The 23,109-nt window shown below is 42.6% G+C and overlaps 1 protein-coding gene across 3 annotated transcripts in view; it reads left to right on the top strand.

The window, feature by feature from the left end:
• The window catches only part of LOC106588322 (atrial natriuretic peptide receptor 1), a 117,239-nt gene that overhangs the window by 38,220 nt on the left and 55,910 nt on the right, over nt 1-23,109 (top strand). For all 3 annotated transcript variants that reach the window (XM_014177183.2, XM_014177184.2, XM_014177182.2), the window contains 3 exons: nt 2,411-2,598; nt 12,527-12,640; nt 22,189-22,324. In XM_014177183.2, coding sequence (XP_014032658.1) covers nt 2,411-2,598; nt 12,527-12,640; nt 22,189-22,324 — 438 coding nt within the window. The remainder of the gene's footprint in view (nt 1-2,410; nt 2,599-12,526; nt 12,641-22,188; nt 22,325-23,109) is intronic.

Below are 23,109 nucleotides of genomic sequence, written 5' to 3'. Positions count from 1 at the left end.
ATGGTCAACTGGCCCGGAGGGTTTCCAAAACCTCCCCGGGCCAGCGGGCAGCCCTGTATGTTGAGCCCTGAATGACTTTATCAGATCATTACTCATGATTTGGATCCAACCAAATCATGGGCTGGTGCCACCAACTGTAAAAGTTAGTGACACCCGGGGAAAATGTTAGTCTGGAGCCCTGGTCAGATGCTCATTAAAAAAGGGCACCCCTCTTTCTTTTTTAACATTGGCCTATTTATTTTCAGCAACAGCACACTAGTCACTCATTGTAAGCTAGTTAGTGCCAGTGACTTCTAGTAGGCTACTAACTAGAGCGGAAATGAGTGACATCGGGAAAACGGGCTATCAGCTGATCATATCGAAATAATAATGATGTAAATCTGCTAGTTAGCTTTGCTGTCAAAATAAGCTATTTCTTACTTGATTTGAGTTTGTTCTGTTGACATCTGCTTCTTACTAACAAACTTGAATTCCCCTTTTCTCCGTCTATAGCAGTGAGACAGACATGACAGGTCCAACTCAATGTAACCTACCTGTATTCAAACGTTTAGCCCATAACCAGCAATGCTCACTGCATGCAGAAGTCAGGCATGACGGAGGGGGTATTTGCCAAGATTCAAGACACATTTAATTAGCTAGTTTGATGTGCAATTCGTTACATTTAAATATATATATTTAAAAGTGACAAAATGAAAACAAAAGCCACCAAGCTGATAGGAGGCCAAAAGGGCACTTTCTCATAGATTTCATTTGATATATTAGGACCCCCATTAGCCGACACCATTGGCGACAGCTGGTCTTACTGGGGTCCGACACATAACGAAAAAGACATTACACACAAAATACTTTAACATGTAGTGTGTTTGTGTGTGTTTTTGCGCAACTATCAGTTCCACATACATGTCAGTACATACACACAACAAATAAGTCACATGAGGGGGAGGAGTTGTGCCGTGAGGTGTTACTTTGTTTGTTTTTTGAAACTGTTTGCTTTTCACTTGCGCTATATAAGATGGAAGGGAGTTTCCTGCACTCATGGCTCTGTATAATACTGTACGTTTCCTTGAATTTGTTCTGGACCTGGGGACTGTGAAAAGACCCCTGGTGGCATGTCTGCTGGGGTAAGTGTGTGTGTCAGTGTTGTGTGTAAGTTGACTCTGTAAACAATTTGTAATGTCCAACACTTGAATGTTTCTAATCAAAACAAGAAGTGACGCAATCGGTCTTTCCTCAACTCTTAGCCGAGAGAGAATGGCTTGCATAGTATTAATATTAGCCCAATTAAGAGCAAGAGGTGCGGCTCTGTTCTGGGCCAGATGCAGCTTAACTAGATCTTTATTTGCAGCACTTGACCATATGACTTAACAATAATCAAGATAAGATAAACTAGAGCATGCAGGACTTGCTTTGTGGAGTGTGGTGTCAAAAAAAGCAGAGCATCTCTTTATTACATGATGTCTAGACCGGGCACGCACGCGCGTGCCTCCGCATGTTGATTTTGTACATCCACTCCAGACGCGATCAGGACACGCAGGTTGAAATATCAAAACAAACTCTGAACCAACTGTATTAATTTGGGGACAGGTCAAAACACATTAAACATTCATTGACATTTAGGTAGCTAGCTTTCTGTTGTTAGCTAATTTGTCCTAGGATATAAACATTTGGTTGTTATTTTACCTGAAATGCACAAGGTCCTTTTTTCTGGAACTTTGTAGAATTTTGATAAAAGGTTGCACTTGAGCTCAATTTCAAGTCTCATAGCAAAGGGTCTGAATATGGTATTTCTGTAAATTTTTTGTTATAAATTTGCTAACATTTCCAAGAACCTGTTTTGTCATTAAGGTGTATTGTGCGTAGATTGATGAGATGTTTCTTTTTTAATCCATTTCAGAATAAGGCTGAAAAGTAACAAAATGTGGAAAAATTAAAGGCATCTGAATAATTTCTGAACGCACTGTATAGTATGTTTCACAAAATCCTAACATATAATAGAAATTGTAATTCGTAACATATAGGAAATGGGCGATGGACATCCACAAATGTATGCATATGATACGAAACGTAACGTATACTAAATGTAGTGTTTTGGATTTACGTACAGAATATGAAATGCTCTGAGAACAGGTTGCAGTGCAGTGGTTGTTAGTCTTTCACCTATGTCCTTTTTCCTCAATGTTGCACCTGCATTGCCCATTAACAGTACTAGCCAATTCCCCTTATTGTTTTCTGTCCACCCTCTGTAGGGTCACTCAAACAGTAGCACATTGGTAAATTCCACTGTGGTACACAAACAGTAGCACATTGGTAAATTACACTGTGGCACACAAACAGTAGCATACAGTGGTACATTCCACTGATATACTATACATGTCATTGATACATTCTTCTTCCTCTACTTTTTCTTCAGTGGTGTACATGTGCTGCTCATGGGACACTTTCCGGAGGCTGATGGTACAGTTCTGGAGGGAGGGCCTGCCCCCGGAGGACTATGCCTTCTTCTTCATCGACCTGTTCGGCCACAGCCTGAGGAAGCGGCCCGCTAGGCCCTGGTACAGAGGAGACGCAGACGACCACGCCGCCAAAAAGGCCTTCAGGGTGAGAGGGGGATGACAGAGAGGAATGAGGGAGATCTGTAGGAACGAAGGGAGGGAGAGAATGAGTAAGGGGTATGGGAGAGGGATTTAGTGGGGACTGCGTCTTTGGGTCTGGGAAAAGCGCAATAAAAATCAGATTTATTATTATGCTGTAGTTATGAGTAATATACGACTGGTAGGAAGGAGGGATGAGAGTTTTTTTTTTTACCAGGTAGCCTAAAAAAGAGGAATGGAGGGAGGATAGAATGAGTAGAGGATATAGGAGAGGGATTTAGTGGGGTACTGTAGTTATGAGTGATATTACGATCGGAGGGAGGGTAAATGAGTGATGATTGAGCAAGAGATAAGAAAAAAAGGCTTAAATCATGCAGCTGTATCGGTAGGTAATAAGAGGTTCATGTTACATTATTTTGATGAGGTTGTGAAACAGGAAGTTTCATCGGAATTTCAAGGAAATCGCATTAACCCGGTGAAAAATTGGAGTGTTTGCCAAAGAATTGCAAGGTTTTTCTGTTATATACAGTGCATTATGAAAGTATTCATACCCCTTGACTTTTTCCACATTTTCTTGTGTTATAGCCTGAATTTTAAATGGATTAAATATACTGTACCAGTCAAAAGTTTAGACACACCTACTCATTCAAGGGTTTTTCTTTATTTTACTATTTTCTGCATTGTAGAGTAATAGTGAAGACATCAAAATTATGAAATGACACATATGGAATCATGTAGTAACCAAAAAAGTGTTAAACAAATCAAAATATATTTTATATTTGAGATTCTTCAAAGTAGCCACCCTTTGCCTTGATGACAGCTTTGCACACTCTTGGCATTATATTAACCAGCTTCATGAGATAGAATGGAATGCATTCACCTGGAATGCATTTCAATTAACAGGTGTGCCTTGTTAAAAGGCTGTGCGAAGTTGCTGGATATTAGCGGGAACTGGAACACGCTGTTGTATATGTCAATCCAGAGCATCCCAAATATGCTCAATGGGTGACATGTCTGGTGAGTATGCAGGCCATGGAATAACTGGGACAACAGAAGGTGATGGCGGCAGATGAATGTTACGACAGTGGGCCTCAGGATCTCGTCACGGTATCTCTGTGCATTCAGCTTGCCATCGATAAAATGCAATTGTATTCATTGTCCATAGCTTATGCCTGCCCATACCATAACCACACCGCCACCATGGGGCACTCTGTTCACAACGTTGACATCAGCAAACCGTTCACACACACGACGCCATACACATGGTCTGCGGTTGTGAGGCTGGTTAGACGTACTGCCAAATTCTATAAAAGGACATTGGAGGTGGTTTATGATAGAGAAATGAACATTCAATTCTCTGGCAAGAGCTCAGGTGGACATTCCTGCAGTCAGCATGCCAATTGCACACTCCCTCAAAACTTGAGACATCTGTGGCATTGTGTTGTGTGACAAAACTGCACATTTTAGAGTGGCATTTTATTGTCCCCAGCACAAGGTGTACTTGAGTAATGATCATGCTGTTTAATCAACTCCTTGATATGCCACACTTGTAAGGTGGATCGATTATCTTGGCAAGGGAGAAATACTCACTAACATGGCTGAAAACAAATATGTGCACAACAATTGAGAGAAATTAGCTTTTTGTGCGTATTGAACATTTCTGGGATATTTTATTTCAGCTAATGAAACATGGGAACAACACACAGTTTTTATTTTTGTTCTGTGTAAAATGAAAAAGCAGACATTGAATATCCCTTTGAGCATGGTGAAGTTATTAATTTCACTTTAGATGGTGTATCAATTCACCCAGTCACTACAAAGATACAGGTGTCCTTCCTAACTCAGTTGTTCACCATTAGGCCAATGGTTTACATTCACATTTTAGTCATTTAGCAGACGCTCATATCCAGAGCGACTTACAGTAGTGAATGCATACATTTCATACATTTTTTTTTCTGTGCTGGCCTCCCGTTGCAAACACCATGCTCTACCAACTGAGCTACAGGGAAGGCTATGTTTACTTTAAAACAGTTAAAGAGTTAGTTACGCCACAATACTAACCTAATTGACAGAGTGAAAAGAAGGAAGCCTGTACAGAATAAAAATATTCCAAAACATGCATCCTGTTAGCAACAAGTCACTAAAGTAATACTGCAAACAATGTGGTAAAGCAATTCACTTTTTGTTCTGAGCAAGGCAGTTAACCCACTGTTCCCTGGGCGCCGAAGACGTGGATGTTGATTAAGGCAGCCCCCCGCACCTCTCTGATTCAGAGGGGTTGGGTTAAATGCGAAAGACACATTTCAGTTGAATACATTCAGTTGTTCAACTGACTAGGTATCCCCCTTCCCTTTCCCTTTCCCTTTCTTGGAGCTCCCGAGTGGCGCAGTGGTCTAAGGCACTGTATCTCTATGCTTGAGGCGTCACTACAGACACCCTGGTTCAAATCCAGGCTGCATCACAACCGGCCGTGATGGTGAGTTCCATAGGGCGGCTCACAATTGGCCCAGCGTCGTCCAGGTTTGGCCGGTGTAGGCCGTCATTGTAATTTGATCTTAACTGACTTGCCTATTTTATTTATTTTTTAACACAGGTGGGTATACGGCATTTGAGAATTCCTCAATGGCTTTGATACTCTGATTGGTTAGAGATGATCCAATCACTCATTTTGACGTCATCACAAAAGATTTCAACGATGGCAGTCTGAAGTATGTAGCAAACATAGAGCTGCGGAAGAATTCAGTTTGACTCGTCAGGCAAGATGGTCATACAATGCCATGGGCCATTTAGATAATTGATTTAGAATTTTAGGACCCCTGTAGGTACAGTTGAAGTCAGAAGTTTACATACACTTAGGTTAGAGTCATTAAAACTAGTTTTTCCACCACTCCACAAATTTCTTGTTAACAGACTATAGTTTTAGCAAGTCGGTTAGGACATCTACTTTGTGCATGACACAAGTAATTGTTCCAACAATTGTTTACAGACAGATTATTTCACTTAAAATTCACTGTATCACAATTCCAGTGGGTCAGAAGTTTACATACACTAAGTTGACTGTGCCTTTAAACAGCTTGGAAAATTCCAGAAAATGATGACATGCCTTTAGAAGCTTCTGATAGGCTAATTGACATAATTTGAGTCAATTGGAGGTGTACCTGTGGATGTATTTCAAGGCCTACCTTCAAACTCAGTGCCTCTTTGGCTGACATCATGAGAAAATCAAAAGAAATCAGCCAAGACCTCAGAAAAAAGGATGAACCAGACCTCCACAAGTCTGGTTCATCTTTGGGAGCAATTTCCAAACGCCTGAAAGTACCACGTTCATCTGTACAAACAATAGTATGCAAGTATAAACACCATGGGACCACGCAGCCATCATACCACTCAGGAAGGAGATGTGTTCTGTCTCCTAGAGATGAACGTACTTTGGTACGAAAAGTGCAAATCAATCCCAGAACAACAGCAAAGGACCTTGTGAAGATGCTGGAGGAAACAAGTACAAAAGTATCTATATCCACAATAAAATGAGTCCTATATCGACATAACCTGAAAGGCCGCAAGGAAGGCAGCAAGGAAGAAGCCACTGCTCCAAAACCGCCATAAAAAAGCCAGACTACTGTTTTCAACTGCACATGGGGACAAAGATCATACTTTTTGGAGAAATGTCCTCTGGTCTGATGAAACCGAAATAGAACTGTTTGGCCATAATGACCGTTGTTATGTTTAGAGGAAAAAGGGGGACGCTTGCAAGCCGAGGAACACCATCCCAACCGTGAAGCACAGGGGATGGTGAAGCACGGGGGATGGTGAAGCACGGGGGATTTGCTGTAGGAGGGACCGGTGCACTTCACAAAATAGATGGCATTATGAGGGAGGAAAATTATGTGGATATATTGAAGCAACATCTCAAGACATCAGTCAGGAAGTTAAAGCTTGGTCGCAAATGGGTCTTCCAAATGGACAATGACCCCAAGCACACTTCCAAAGTTGTGGCAAAATGGCATAAGGACAACAAAGTCAAGGTATTGGGGTGGCCATCACAAAGCCCTGACCTCAATCCTATAGAAAATTTGTGGGCAGAACTGAAAAATCATGTGCGAGCAAGGAGGACTACAAACCTGACTCAGTTACACCAGCTCTGTCAGGAGGAATGGACCAAAATTCACGAAACTTATTGTGGGAAGCTTGTGGAAGGCTACCCGAAACATTTGACCCAAGTTAAACAATATAAAGGCAATGCTACCAAATACTAATTGAGTGTATGTAAACTTCTGACCCACTGGGAATGTGATGAAAGAAATAAAAGCTGAAATAAATCATTCTCTCTACTATTATTCTGACATTTCACATTCTTAACATAAAGTGGTGATCCTAACTGACCTAAGAGAGGGAATTTTTACTAGGATTAAATGTCAGGAATTTAGTTTAAATGTATTTGGCTAAGGTGTATGTAAACTTCCGACTTCAACTGTCAGAAAAACGTATTTAGAAACTCATTGAATAACACATTCATACGTGGCAAATCAGATAGTCAAAAAATAAATCAAAAGGAAGTGTTTTGAAGTATGTATCCTTTATCTGACAGATATAGAAAGCTCATTTTTATATATATATAAAAAATATGTGGATTACAACGTACTCTTATGATGTGGAAAGAACCTATTCATCTCCAGTCATTTTTACAGACACCGGCGGAAGCAGTTGATTGAGACGCAGCCCAGAAGTATCTCTTAAACACACAGACTTTGATGAACACAATTATTATGCTAATTAGATTGAATTCAAATTTTACAAGTCCCATCTGCTGATTTCACAGACACTATCTTGAGTACAGCATTGGGCCAATGTGCCAATGATGTGTTGAAATTGGTTTTCTGTCCCCAAACACCAGTCTCCTGTCATTCCAATTTTTCAGTGCACCAGGTATTCCTGCTTGGTCATGGTCTTATTTCAGACACTGATTGTTTGGAAATTGCAAACAGTATTCAGACCCCTTCACTTTTTCCACATTTTGTTACGTAGCAGCCGTATTCTAAAATTGATTAAATTGTTTTCTCCCCCTCGTTAATCTACACACAATACCCCATAATGACAAAGCAAAAGCAGGTTTTTAGTAATGTTTGCAAAAGTATACAAATCTGAAATATTACATTTACATAAGTATTCAGACCTTTTACTCAATACTTTGTTGAAGCACCTTTGGCAGCGATTACAGCTTTGAGTCTTCTTGGGTATGACACTGCAAGCTTGGCACCCCTGTATTTGGGGGAGTTTCTCCCATTCTTCTCTGCAGATCCTCTCAAGCTCTGTCAGGTTGGATAGGGAACGTCGCTGCACAGCTATTATCAGCTCTCCCCTGAGATCTTCGATCGGGTTCAAGTCCGGGCTCTGGCTGGGCCACTCAAGGACATTCAGAGAAGCCATTCCTCCATTGTGTTGGCTGTGTGCTTAGGGTCGTTGTCCTGTTGGAAGGCGAACCTTCGCCCCAGTCTGAAGTCCTGCGCACTCTGGAGCAGGTTTTCATCCAGGATCTCTCTGTACTTTGCTCCATTCATCTTTCCCTCGATCCTGACTAGTCTCCCAGTCCCTGCCACTAAAAAACATCCCCACAGCATGATGCTGCCACCACCATGCTTCATAGTAGGGATGGTAACGGGTTTCCTTCAGAGGTGACACTTGGCATTCAGGCCAAAGAGTTCAATATTGGTTTCATCAGACCAGGGAATCTTGTTTTTCATGGTCTGAGAGTACCTTAAGTGCATTTGGGCAAACTCCAAGCAGACTGTCATGTGCCTTTTACTGAGGAGTAGCTTCCATCTGGATTGGTGGAGATTGGTGGAGTGCTGCAGAAATGGTTGTCCTTCTGGAAAGTTCTCCCATCTCCACAGAGGCACTCTGGAGCTCTGTCAGAGTGACCATCGGGTTCTTGGTCACCTCCCTGACCAAGGCCCTTCTCTCCCGATTGCTCAGTTTGGCCGGGCGGCCAGCTCTAGGAAAAGTCTTGGTGGTTCCAAACTTCTTCCATTTAAGATTGATGGAGGCCACTGTGTTCTTGGGGACCTGCAATGCTGCAGAAATGTTTTGGTACCCTTCTCCAGATCCTGTCTCTGAGCTCTACAGACAATTCCTTCGACCTCCTGGCTTGGTTTTTGCTCTGACATGTATTTTCAACTGTGGGACCTTATATAGACAAGTTTGTGCCTTTCCAAATCATGTCCAGTCAATTTTTTTTACCACAGTTGGACTCCAATCATCTTGTAGAAACATCTCAAGGATGAGCTCAATTTTGAGTCTCATGGCAAAGGGTCTGAATACTTATGTAAATAAGGTATTTCAGTTTTTTATTTTCAATACATTTGCACAAAAAAAGAACTGTTTTTGCTTTGTCATTGTGTGTAGATTGATGAGGAACATTTTTTATTTAGAATAAGTTTGTAACGTAACCAGACAGATTACCAGGACATATACTCAGAGCATTCGTCTTCACTGACATTTTCAAACTCTCCATGACCGAGTCTGTAATACCTACATGTCCCTGTGCTCAAGAAAGCAATGGTAACCTGTCAAAATGACTACCGCCCTGTAGCACTCACGTCAGTAGCCATGAAGTGCTTTGAAAGGCTGGTTATGGCTCACATTAACACCATCGTCCCGGAAACCCTAGACCCACTCCAACTAGCATACCGCCCCCAACAGATCCACAGATTAAGCAATCTCAATCTCACTCCACACTGCTGTTTCCTACCTGGACAAAAGGAACACCTATGTGAGAATGCTGTTCATTGACTACAGTTCAGCGTTCAACAGCATAGTGCCCTCAAAGCTCATCACTAAGCTAAGGACCCTGAGACTAAACACCTCCCTCTGCAACTGGATCCTGGACTTCCTGACGGGCCTCACCCTGGTGGTAAGGGTACGCAACAACACATCTGCCACGCTGATCAGGGGCTCCTCAGGGGTGCGTGTTTAGACCCCTCCTGTACTCCCTGTTCACCCACGACTGTGTGGCCAAGTACGACTCCAACACCATTAAGTTTGCAAACGACACAACAGTGGTAGGCCTGATCACTGACAACGATGAGACAGCCTATAGGGAGGAGGTCAGAGACCCGGCAGTGTGGTGCCAGGACAACAACCTCTCCCTCAATGTGAGCAAGACAAAGGAGCTGATCGTGGACTACAGGAAAAGGAAGGCCGAATTCTCCCCCATTCACATTGACAGGGCTGTAGTCGAGTGGGTCGAGAGTTTCAAGTTCCTTGGTGTCCACATTACCAACAAACTATCATGGTCCAAACACACCAAGACAGCTGTGAAGAGGGCATGACAACGCCTTTTCCCCCTAAGGAGACTGAAAAGATTTGGCATGGGTCCCCAGATCCACAAAAAGTTCTACAGCTGCACCATCGAGAGCATCCTGACCGGTTGCATCACCACCTGGTATGGCATCCGACAGTAAGGCGTTACAGGCATCACAACCTGGCTCGGCATCCGACTGTAAGGCGCTACAGAGGGTAGTGCGTACGGCACAATACATCACTGGGGCCAAGCTTCCTGCCATCCAGGACCTGTATACTAATTGGTGTCAGAGGATGGCCCAAAAAATTGTCAAAGACTCCAGTCACCCAAGTCATAGACTGCTCTCTCTAGTACCACACGGAAAGTGGTACCGGAGCGCCAAGTCTAGGTCCAAAAGGCCCCTTAATAGCTTCTACCCCCAATCCATAAGACTGCTGAACAATTAATCTTAGGGCCACCCGGACTATTTGCATTGCCCCTTCCCCGCCCTCAGTTTTTACACTGCTGCTACTCGCTGTTTATTATCTATGCATAGTCACTTTATCCCTACCTACATGTACAAATTACCTCAACTAACCTGTACCCCCGCAACTTGACTCGGTACCGGTACCCCCTGCATAAAGCCTTGTTATTGATCATTATTTTTTTTATATTTTTTACTTTAGTTTATTTAGTAAATATTTTCTTAACTCTATTTTCTTTAAACTGCATTGTTGGTTAACGGCATGTAAGTACGCATTTCACGGTATGGTCTACACCTGTTGTATTCGGTGCATATGACAAATAACATTTGTTTTGATTTGCTTTGTTTTGAACAAAATGTGGAAAAGGGAAGGGGTCTGAATACTTTCCGAATTCCTGATTCTCCCTGGATTATGTTGGAGAGGCTTCTATTAATGAACACCCTCTGTGTTCTGTTTAGCAGGTAACTCTTTATCCACAATATAGCAGGGTGTGTAAAGCCATAACACATACGTTTTTCCGGCAGCAGACTATGATCGATAATGTCAAAAGTCCCACTGAAGTCTAACACAACATCACCCACAATCTTTTTATCATCATCTTTGAATGCATCAACTTTATTTTCTCAAACTCTTTAGGGACAAAGACCAAATTTGGAGTGAATCTGACTTTTAGTCCAACAACCCTTATTTTAAGCTTTAGGTTATTTATTTATACATTTTTTTAGCTTACGGCACCTGGTATTCCCAGGCGGTCTCACGTCCCAGTACTTATCACACTGGTATGGTATGGCCAGAAGCATATTTTTTTACCCAGTTTTCTCCCTGAATTAGATCCCTTGGCTCATCTCTGCAACGGTCAAGTCATGCGTCCCCCGAAACATGACCCGCCTGGGCGCCTACTTCTTATCACAATGCTCGCTTAACTCAGAAGTCAGCCGCACCAATGTGTTGGAGGACACACAGTTCGACTGACGACCGGCGTCAGCTTGCAGGTGCGCGGCCCTGTCACAAGGAGTTGCTAGAGCACGATGAGCAAAGGAAAGCCCCACCGGCCAAACCCTCCCCTACCCCGGACATCGCTAGGCCAATTGTCGGCCGTCCTATGGGGCTCCCGGTCACAGCCAGTTGTGACGCAGCCTGGGATCGAACCCCAGGCTGTAGTTGCACCTCAGCACTGGGGTGCAGTGCTTTTGAGCGCTGCGCCACCCAGGAAAGATATCAATGCCAAACTTGACATGGATCATCATAGTAATATCTTTGATGCCCCTAAAAAGTTTCAAGTGTGAAGTGGATTTACAAAGGAGTGGATTTACAAAGGATTTAAATGGACACGTAAAGTCTGATTTCCTGATTCATCAATAACTCAAGCATCTCTTAACCAATTCCTTAGCTCAAACTAAATTAAGAGATGTACCATGGGCATATGTACCGAATGTTGTGTTATTTGGACTTATGGTTAATGAGAATACGTTTTTCAAAAGTTTTCCAAAATTTCCAAGATGGAGGAAAATTTGTCCTGACAGACCTTATGTGTCCTTGAGACAATTTTCTTCAGCATGAGGAAAGACGCCTACATACAACATTTCAAGTGTCTAGGTCAATACGGGTGTTTGGCCTCCCGAGTGGCGCAGCGGTCTAAGGCACTGCATCTCATTTTGAGAGGCGTCACTACAGTCCCAGGTTGTATCCCATCCGACCATGATTGGGAGTCCCATAGGGCGGCACACAATTGGCCCAGCGTCGTCCGGGTTTGGCCGGGGCCAGGCCGTCATTGTAAATAAGAATTTGCTCTGAACTGACTTGCCTAGTTAAGTTAAGGTTAAATAAATACAAATAAAATAAGCGAGCCTGCTTTTTACAGCGCCACCTACAAGCCTATTGATGGGTGACATTCTTTTTTGACCAAGTCATGGGCTCTAGTGTATGTGTGCCAAATTAGAAAAAAGTTACCAACCTATGCTAGAGATATTGAACATGTCCAGGATTTTTTTTAAATCTAAGAATAACAATAGGTTTCACATCTTCGCTGTGAACCTCTAATTAAAATGAGACGCAGGAGTTGATGAGTGTTTGTGCTGTATGTAACATGAGACTATGGCAATGTGTATGGTATAATCTGTACGCTATGTGTTATTGCGTTTTTTTGGGTTGTCATTCATCTATCCTGACAGAGTGTGAAGATCCTGACCTACAAAGAGCCACAGAACCCGGAGTACAAGGAGTTTGTTTCCAACCTGAAGACGGACGCCATGAACATGTTCAACTTCACCGTGGAAGACTCGCTGGTAAGTGAGGATGGCCAATTGGTTGCTTGCTTGTTGGTTGATTGACGAATTGATTGAGAGGCAGGGTGATACCAGAATAGAAAGAAGGTAGAAATAAGACAGTAAAAGTTAAACTACATATGATGTTGGCAGGAGAGTGGTAGAGACAAAGAGGGTGTCTTTCTTATTCATAGGATGGACACTGAAGAACATTCAACTTAGGAAAGGATTGTACCTCCTTCAGACCCACAGACAGAATTAAATAGACACAAAAAGTTGTTTTATTAGCTGTACAAACACACCGATAAATTCACAGGCAGACTCATAGACCAACAGAAATGGAATCGCCTCTTGCGGCTTATCTGCTGGCTCACAGTTACCGATGTGGGCCCAAACTGTGCCGCCTCTATCTGCCTTCACAATGCATGACCTTTCAAAGGCTGCTGGGACAAGAGCTTGTAGAATTTTCATAATTTCCCCTCAGTCTTAATGGATCTCATGGTAAAAAAAACAAAGGCTGGGTTCAATCTTTGCCAATAGGGATGTTCTACAATGTGATGTGTGTCAGGTTGTTTACACTGTATTGGAGTCAACAGAGTGATGGCCGACACACTTCCTGAGCTGATTAAAGGTGGTTAAAGATTAAAGATTGGAATCTTTTTTACCCTTCTATGCATTGAATCTGAACTCTTCGAAAAAAAGGTGCTCTCTAAAACTAGGTAGAACCCTTATGAGTTCCATGTAGAACCCCCTGTAGAGATTGTAGAGAATGAACATTCTGGCGTTTTGCCTTCTGGCTCAGTTTGGATTTGCTAGTATAGAATTACCTTAACCACATGACATTTGCAGGTTCTCAATGTTCAGATTTAAGAAACCTGTTTACCAGTATGCAATTATCAAACTTTAAGTGTAAGTGTTACATTTCAATTCCAATATTTTCAAGTCAGTCAGCAATCGCTGTGGGACATCTAGAAATTGTAATTTCCTTGCACTTTTTGCATAATCCCTAAGTATGATTGTCAAGGAAAATTACAATTTTATCAGACTGTTGTCTGGCAACAGATTTAGATGTTACACCTAAATGCTAAATTCTGGTAACCATTGCTCTAATATATGGTTAGCTGTGCTCTTTTTGGCTCTGCTAATAGAATATAGGTTATGTAAGAGATAAACACCTCCGTTCTGTACATTACCTTGGAAATGATGGATGACGCAGTGGAGTTAATTTTTCCAAGGTAATGTACAGATCGGAGGCATTCATCTCACTTATACCACAGTTGTCAAAGAAAACAATACTAAAGCACACATTTACCTGTAAAAAAAAAAAACATTGATATTTTCATTTTTATAAGCAAATTCATACTTGGTTGCTAGAGACGGTTGCTAGAGACGCGACCCAGTCGTTGGTTCGATATTTATGGACCCGAACCAGTTGTTCGTTCATTATGTTCCGTTGGTTCTTATCCCTTGCTTGCTAGCTAGCCGACTAGCTACGGCTAACACAGTCAAGACCTCTGCAGCCAGAATAACAGCCAAGTAGCTGCATTTCTATTTGTTTACGCCGTTTTCTATTGACATTCCTTTCGATACATCCATAACAATGAGCTGATAATGCCGATTTTCTCTGGCATAGATAGAAATGTTTGCCTTCCCGTCAGGACACTCGTCGACACTGACTGTTAATTGCGAGGGGATCGCATTGCATAACAAACACTAGGGTAGAAGCTAGCTAAATCGTTTGTTGCTAGCAAACCTGCCAATATGACAACTGGATTAAAAAAATATCAATAGCTGTAAACAGCTGGATTAAACTAGAAACATGTGGTTCCAATTTGTAAGTCGCTCTGGATAAGAGCGTCTGCTAAATGACTAAAATGTAAATGTAAATGTGGAAGGATTTGACAGCATAGCGGCGGAGGGGACCGGAGAACTGTATGTTCATCACACCACGTTAGGTCATCAGATGCTCCAAAAAGTAAATCTCTGGAAAAACAAATCAATGCTAGCAAGCTATGTGTTTTACTCGTTGGACCTGTGTTTACAATGTATCCAATTTCAGTTTGTGTGGTTGTTGGTTTAGCTTTCTGTAACTTTGTAGCAAGTACGGTCTGCATGTGCAGGCGCGTATTGCGTCATGATTGCAAGGTGTCACGATATCTTTTACAACTGTCCCGTTACCCTGTTTTCTAAGTGGATTATTGGGCTTGCTGGAGTGTATATTTTCCACACAAACTTTGCTTTCAATGGTTGAAGTTATGCCACAGAGGTTTTTTTTATACTGCAAACAGGGATTTATCCATCAAATAGAGCCTGTAAAGTTACATATCTCCTCTTGGGAAGATTACGGGTCTTCTAGGTCTGCGGCATCATATTGTTTATGGAAAATAACAAACTATTGCTTTATAGCCACTTCTGTCGAGTGACAGGGCTGTGTGTCACACTCCAGTGTCTCTAGTCTCAGCCCAATCAATGTTAGGAAGGTAGGACGCTAGAAAGCCAGTCACTAATTAGTGCAGCAGCAGTCCAGGGAAGGTAGAAAGTAATGCTTCTCCTCCCATTTGGCACTTGGGAAAACTTGCTGATATACTGATTGCCATAGCAACACGGAGCCTAATGTAGAAATGGAAATTATTGCACAGTGTACTTGGGCAGCCCTGCTTATTACACTATGAGACGGGGGCTAAAGTTCAGGCTAAACATCTATGTGGATTTGTCAGCTCGTGAAAGCAGTTCCATGCATCTTTAGATCACATTTCATTTATGCGGTAGACAAGTTTCACTTAAATACACAAATTAAAATGTCTCTATGAAAAGTCGGTCTATTACACAAATTGTGTGAGACATTCATTGTGTGAAACCTTGTCAAGGTATGTAAATGCTCGGCCTCCCGAGTGGCGCAGCCGTCTAAGGCACTGCATCGCACTGCTTGAGGCGTCACTACAGACCCAGGTTCAATCCCAATCTGGCTGTGACCAGAAGTCCCATAGGGTGGTGCACAATTGGCCCAGCGTTGTCTGGATTAGGTGAGGGGGGGGCTTTACTCATCGCGCTCTAGTGACTCCGCTGACTTCGGTTGTCAGTTGAACAGTGTTTCCTCCGACACTTCGGTAGGGCTGTCTTCCGGGTTAAGCAGGCAGGTGTTTTAAGGAGCGTGGTTTGGTGGGTCATGTTTCGGAGGATGCATGACTCGAACTTTGCCTCTCCCGAGCCTGTTGGGGAGTTGCAGTGATGAGACAAGATAGTAATTGGATATCACAAAATTGGGGATAAAAAGGTTATGAAAAAAAAAAGGTATATAAATGCTGTTATTATGTTTGAATTGTAGGTGGTAATAGAGTGACTGTGGGGTTAACGGGGAGTGTGGGTGTATGGAGCTGCCTGGCTAATATTCAGGGGTGTCCTCTGTAAGAGAGCTTAAATTGGTACTGAACCTCCCTGTGTGGCGCCAGCTAAAGTGCTGAACGAGAGGTGTGGGTGGCTCTACCTTTGTTAGAGCCAGTGAGAGATGGTCTGTGGGGACGGTTGTTCGCTCAGTGACCAGCTCATGTACTTGTGTCTGTCTGTCTGCCTGTTAAAGGTCCAATGGAGCCGTTTTTATCTCAATGTCAAATCCTTTCTGGGTAACAATGAAGTACCTTACTGTGATTGTTTTCAATTCAAATGGTCAAAAAGAAGCAAAAATAGCTTCTTTGCAAAGAGAAATTTCTCAAGCAAGAATGTTGCTAGAACTGTCTGGGAGTGGTCTGAGTGGGGAGGGGAAAAACTAGCTGTTATTGGCAGAGAGGTTTGGAACTTTCTTTCTTATTGGTCTATTAACCAATTTACCGTGATGTCACTAGACAGGCCAAAGCTCCATTCCACCAAAACATTCAGTCTTTTCAAACAGCTCTTACAATAAAAGCGCATGATCATAATTTTCACAATTTCACAGTATAATTCCAACCTCATAGTGTGGAAGTATATACACTGCTCAAAATAATAAAGGGAACACTTAAACAACACATCCTAGATCTGAATGAATGAAATAATCTTATTAAATACTTTTTTCTTTACATAGTTGAATGTGCTGACAACAAAATCACACAAAAATAATCAATGGAAATCCAATTTATCAACCCATGGAGGTCTGGATTTGGAGTCACACTCAAAATTAAAGTGGAAAACCACACTACAGGCTGATCCAACTTTGATGTAATGTCCTTAAAACAAGTCAAAATGAGGCTCAGTAGTGTGTGTGGCCTCCACGTGCCTGTATGACCTCCCTACAACACCTGGGCATGCTCCTGATGAGGTGGCGGATGGTCTCCTGAGGGATCTCCTCCCAGACCTGGACTAAAGCATCCGCCAACTCCTGAACAGTCTATGGTGCAACGTGGCGTTGGTGGATGGAGCGAGACATGATGTCCCAGATGTGCTCAATTGGATTCAGGTCTGGGGAACGGGCGGGCCAGTCCATAGCATCAATGCCTTCCTCTTGCACGAACTGCTGACACACTCCAGCCACATGACGTCTAGCATTGTCTTGCATTAGAAGGAACCCAGGGCCAACTGCACCAGCATATGTCTCACAAGGGGTCTGAGGATCTCATCTCGGTACCTAATGGCAGTCAGGCTACCTCTGGCGAGCACATGGAGGGCTGTGCGGCCCCCCAAAGAAATGCCACCCCACACCATGACTGACCCACCGCCAAACCGGTCATGCTGGAGGATGTTGCAGGCAGCAGAACGTTCTCCACGGCGTCTCCAGACTCTGTCACGTCTGTCACATGTGCTCAGTGTGTACCTGCTTTCATCTGTGAAGAGCACAGGGCGCCAGTGGCGAATTTGCCAATCTTGGTGTTCTCTGGCAAATGCCAAACGTTCTGCACGGTGTTGGGCTGTAAGCACAACCCCCACCTGTGGACGTCGGGCCCTCATACCACCCTCATGGAGTCTGTTTCTGACCGTTTGAGCAGACACATGCACATTTGTGGCCTGCTGGAGGTCATTTTCAGGGCTCTGGCAGTGCTCCTCCTGCTCCTCCTTGCACAAAGGCGGAGGTAGCGGTCCTGCTGCGGGGTTGTTGCCCTCCTACGGCCTCCTCCACGTCTCCTGATGTACTGGCCTGTCTTCTGGTAGCGCCTCCATGCTCTGGACACTACGCTGACAGACACAGCAAACCTTCTTGCCACAGCTCGCATTGATGTGCCATCCTGGATGAGCTGCACTACCTGAGCCACTTGTGTGGGTTGTAGACTCCGTCTCATGCTACCACTAGAGTGAAAGCACCGCCAGCATTGAAAAGTGACCAAAACATCAGCCAGGAAGCATAGGAACTGAGAAGTGGTCTGTGGTCACCACCTGCAGAACCACTCCTTTATTGGGGGTGTCTTGCTAATTGCCTATAATTTCCACCTGTTGTCTATTCCATTTGCACAACAGCATGTGAAATGTATTGTCAATCAGTGTTGCTTCCTAAGTGGACAGTTTGATTTCACAGAAGTGTGATTGACTTGGAGTTACATTGTGTTGTTTAAGTGTTCCCTTTATTTATTTGAGCAGTATATAAAACACAGGGAAATCACAATGGGCCTTTAAAGGTGCAATATAAAGAAATCGCTCCGCCATTTCCTGATTGCTGAAATTAGAATAGTTTGCCTAATTTGAGTGTATGTGACAAAACAAGCAATGTGTAGACAATCAATCTAAAACGTTGTGAAATAACCAAAAATATTGTATTTTCAGCTGTTTGACGCTGGTGTACAAAATCGAAAGTAAAATACGCAAAAATGAAACGTAATAACGGCAAGCATAAAAGTAGTGCACATGGACCAGATCTTTCGTGTCTTAGATTTGCTTTCAACCAGAATGACAAATCTATAACTCACATTTCTATGCGAATTTGGTTGGGTCGTCCAAAAAGTTTCATATTGCAGCTTTAAGACAAATTTAGGGTAGAAAAGACAAGTTTCGTCCTGATGGATCACAGACACTCTTCTGTGCCACTCCACTGTGACCAGAATGCCCTTAATTTTGTCTGCTTTGCCGTCACTTTTGTCTGCGACCCACCAGGACAACACTTGCCTTTTCTAACATAAATTGGGCTTTTGTCTGTCTGTCTGTCCGTCCATCTGTCAGTCTCTCTTTTGCCAATGAACAATGTCTGCTACTCTGATATCTCTCTGTTCAGCTCTCTCCATATCCCAAACTTTATTTTTCTCTCTTCCATGTGTCTGTACTGGGCTTGAATGAGTCCACCTGGCCACTGTTTTTGACTACCTAAGCCTTTCATCCCCCCCCCAAAAAAAAATCTTTAAATGCACATATCGGAAGATATTTTTCTCACCCCTACAACTACGGCTGCATGCTTTGGAGATAGTTTTATCATTAAACTCCTTCACATCTTCATCCCTTGGTACCTGTGGGCAACAATGAGAGCGTCTGTCAAAATACCTACCGCAACATGAGTCACTAAAATCCCATCACTACTGTACTTATTAAAAACACACTGGGTCCCACCACGTGTACAGAGTCAAAGGTCAATTTAAACATAAACAGACAGAGGAGAGAACTGACTAAATAAGCATCATGTTTGCTTATGTTTGATTAATGTGTGAATTTGTCATTATGGGATATTGTGTGTAGATGGGTGAGGAAAAAAATATACATTTAATCCATTTTGAATTCAGGCTGTAACACAACGAAATTTGGAATAAGACTTGAATGAATCCACCTGGCCACTGTTTTGGACAACCTAAGCCTTTGTATGATCCAAATGTTTTTTTTAAATTATATTATTTTATACTAATACACTTGCCAAGAGAAATAGATTTGGTTTAACAAGTAATACAAAAAGCTTTCACACCAGTGGTGGGTTTGACGTCGAAATAATGATGTATAAGCAGAAAAGGACCAACTGTAAAATATGGTGGTGGATCTCTGATGTTATGGGGCTATTTTGTTTCCACTGGTCCTGGGGCCCTTGTTAACGTTAACGTCAACGTCATCATGAACATTACCCAGCACCAGGACATTTTAGCCAAAAACCTATTTGCCTCTCCCAGGAGGCTGAAACTTGTTGGCAAGTGGATCTTCCAGCAAGATAATAACCCCACGCACACATCAAAATCCACAAAGAAATTGTTAAATGACCACAAAATCAACATATTGCAAGGGCCATCTCAGTCTCCGGACTTGAACCCCATTGGAAACCTGTGGTTTGAACTGAAGAAGGCAGTCCATAAGTGCAGATGAAGGAAATCAAGGATCTGGAAAGATTCTGTATGGAGGAATGGTTCTCCATTCTCATAAAACATTTTATACAAAGGTTCAGTGCCGTTTTCCTCCCAATGTGAGGTATTGAAAGGTATTGAAAACAGGGGTGCCAATAAATTTGACCCCTAACTTTTTAGGAAAAAAAATATTGCTTGTTGAACAAAATCTCTTTCTCTGAGAAATGAAAAATAGTATTGTTTTCCATTTTTTTTTGTTGCATGAATGATGATTCACTGAAAGATATGAAGGTATTCAGAGGATATTCCAGTGGACCATTTGAAGCATCTTCAAGGTTAATTTGCAGGGCTTCTCCAGATGTCCCATGTCCACAGTGGGAAGTTAGACAGTTCTAACCACAGGGGAATATGATCTGTTTCTCCATGTCTGAGTGATTTGAATATATGGCCAGTTTGGCCACACGGGTAAATCGCAGCTCCTAGTCTGGTCTCTAACACAAACAAATAAAGGTTTGACTTATGAGCCTGTGCTAAGCATTCTATAATAGTTATAGTTACACAGTTACATTCAGGGTCAGGAAATCCCTATGTCAGCTTGACCTCTTTCAAGGTTGATTCAGGACACACAGTCGCGGTTACAAACACAGACTCACATGCAGGCGTGTTTGACTCTGACTCACACACAACAACATGTAAATACACTGTATATACAAAAGTATGTGGACACCCCTTCAAATTTGTGGATTCGGCTGGAGTGGTGTGAAGCTTGCCGCCATTAGACTCTGAAGCAGTGGGAACGCGTTCTCTGGAATGATGACTCAAGCTTCACCATCTGGCAGTCCGACGGACAATTCTGGGTTTGGCAGATGCCAGGAGAACGCTACCTGCCCCAATGCATAGTGCCAACTGTAACGTTTGGTGGAGGAGGAATAATGGTCTGGAGCTATTTTTCATGGTTTGGGCTGGGTCCTTTACTTCCAGTGAGGGGGAAATCTTAACACTACAGCATACAATGACATTCTAGATGATTATGTGCTTCCAACTTTGTGGCAACAGTTTCGGGAAGGCCTTTCCTGTTTCAGCATGACAATACCCCCATGCACAAAGTGAGAAATGGTTTGTCGAGATCGGTGTGGAAGAACTTGACTGGTCTGCACAGAGCCCTGACCTCAACCTCATCGTACACCTTTGGGATGAATTGGAGCGCAGACTGTGAGCCAGGCCTAATCACCCAACATCCATGCCCAACCTCACTAATGCTCTTGTGGCTGAATGGAAGCAAGTCCCTGCAACATCTTGCCTTCCCTGAAGAGTGGAGGCTGTTATAGCAGCAAAGGGGGGACCAACTCCCTATTAATGCCCATGATTTTAGAATGAGATGTTCGACGAGCAGGTGTGCACATACTTTTGGTCATGTAGTGTATATGTGGGAGATATATTATGTACAACCTACCTAAAAGCAAGAGATCGCTATGTGCACAGGTAATATCCGTGAAATTGCTGCTGGCCGTTGAAAAAGGTTGGTATAATGGTAAAATAGAAGAGGAAAGATCATGTAACTATTGTGGGGCAGCAGGGTAGCCTAGTGGTTAGAGTGTTGGACTAGTCACCGAAAGGTTGCAAGATTGAATCCCCGAGCTGACAAGGTAAAAATCTGTGGTTCTGCTCCTGAACAAGGCAGTTAACCCACTGTTCCTAGGCCGTCATTGAAAATAAGAACTTGTTCTTAACTGAATTGCCCAGTTAAATGAAGGTAAAAAATCAATAAATTGTGACCTCAAATAAATAGAGAATGAAATTAATTGTATTCTCTATTCCCTTTTCTACCACGATATACGCTTGTCCTTATTCTAGAAAGTCCACCAGATATACCCTGGCATTATGTGGCTGAGTGATGAGGAGAAACGGAAATGTTTTTTTGTCCATTGTGTATTTCCATTTGCGGATTTTTTTGATAAAGCCTGGAGTAAAAGAAAAATGGTGACTTATAATTCCTATATAGCGAATGGCACTTATGTATATATATTGTGTGTACTGTAGGCCTGTCTCACACTTGAATCTTCTCTTTGTGCCAGAGTTGGTTCAAATGCCTTCCATTTCATTTTTCTGTATTTATTTATCTGTATACACTACCGGACAAAAGTTTTCGAACACTACTCATTCAAGGGTTTTTACATTATTTTTACTATTTTCTACATTGTAGAATAATAGTGAAGACATCAAAACTATGAAATAGCACACATGGAATCATGTAGTCACCAAAAAAGTGTAAAAATATATTTTATATTTGAGATTCTTCAAATAGCCACCCTTTGCCTTGATGACAGCTTTGCACACTCTTGGCATTCTCTCAACTAGATGAACCTGATAGCAGGAGGCTTCTATGACGGCGTGATGCTTTACTCTCAGGCCCTGAATGAGACCATGACAGAGGCAGGGGGCCGGCCGCGAGGGGACACCGTCACCAAGAGGATGTGGAATCGCACGTACCATGGTGAGTCATTGCAGATACACACACACACACATGTGTGCGCACGAACACACACACACACACACACACACACACAGAGGATGTGGAACCACACGTAACATGGTGAGTCAATGCAGATACACACACTCACAATGCTGTGTGTATCTGCTGGCTTTAAGGCCTGTTCATTGAACAGAAAAGGTCACCCATCATCTGTACACTGTTAGAAAAAAAGGTGCTATCTAGAACCTAAAAGAGCTCTACCTACGGCTTTTACGGTGACCGTATTACTGCCATACCGGCAGTCACGAGTCATGACTGCAGTCAAATTCCACATGACCATTTAATCACGGTAATGAGGCTTCTTCATGCTCTGATGCTGCTGATGGTCATTAGTAGCCTACCAAAATTACTAACTGCCTGGTACTCAGCATTCTATTCACTCTGACATCAATGCAAATGTAATAAAATTGAATCAAACACTTCGTGAGAACCCCTAAGCTCATGTTGCGAAACATTTCTATAGGCAGTTTTAATGACCTCTACTAAAAAGAGGAGGATCCCATCAGCTTTCTATAGGCTAGGCCTACTATATTTATTTCTCAAATGTCCTAATATTAAGCACATTGCTTCCCTTTACAACAGGAGTATTGCCTACCTTGCTGGCATGAAAATGAACCACGTGAAAAGCATCCTCCATTTACTATTTAAGTGCATAGATGACAGGTATTTTTTCCCCTGCTCCTGTTTTGAGACAGGTGCATGATAAGGGTCCATTCTAACTCTAAACAAATTTCACACATATATTA

The sequence above is a fragment of the Salmo salar genome, chromosome ssa27 (assembly GCF_905237065.1).
Source record: "Salmo salar chromosome ssa27, Ssal_v3.1, whole genome shotgun sequence".
Classification (NCBI taxonomy): domain Eukaryota; kingdom Metazoa; phylum Chordata; class Actinopteri; order Salmoniformes; family Salmonidae; genus Salmo; species Salmo salar.
This window is presented reverse-complemented; position numbering and strand designations above follow the sequence as displayed.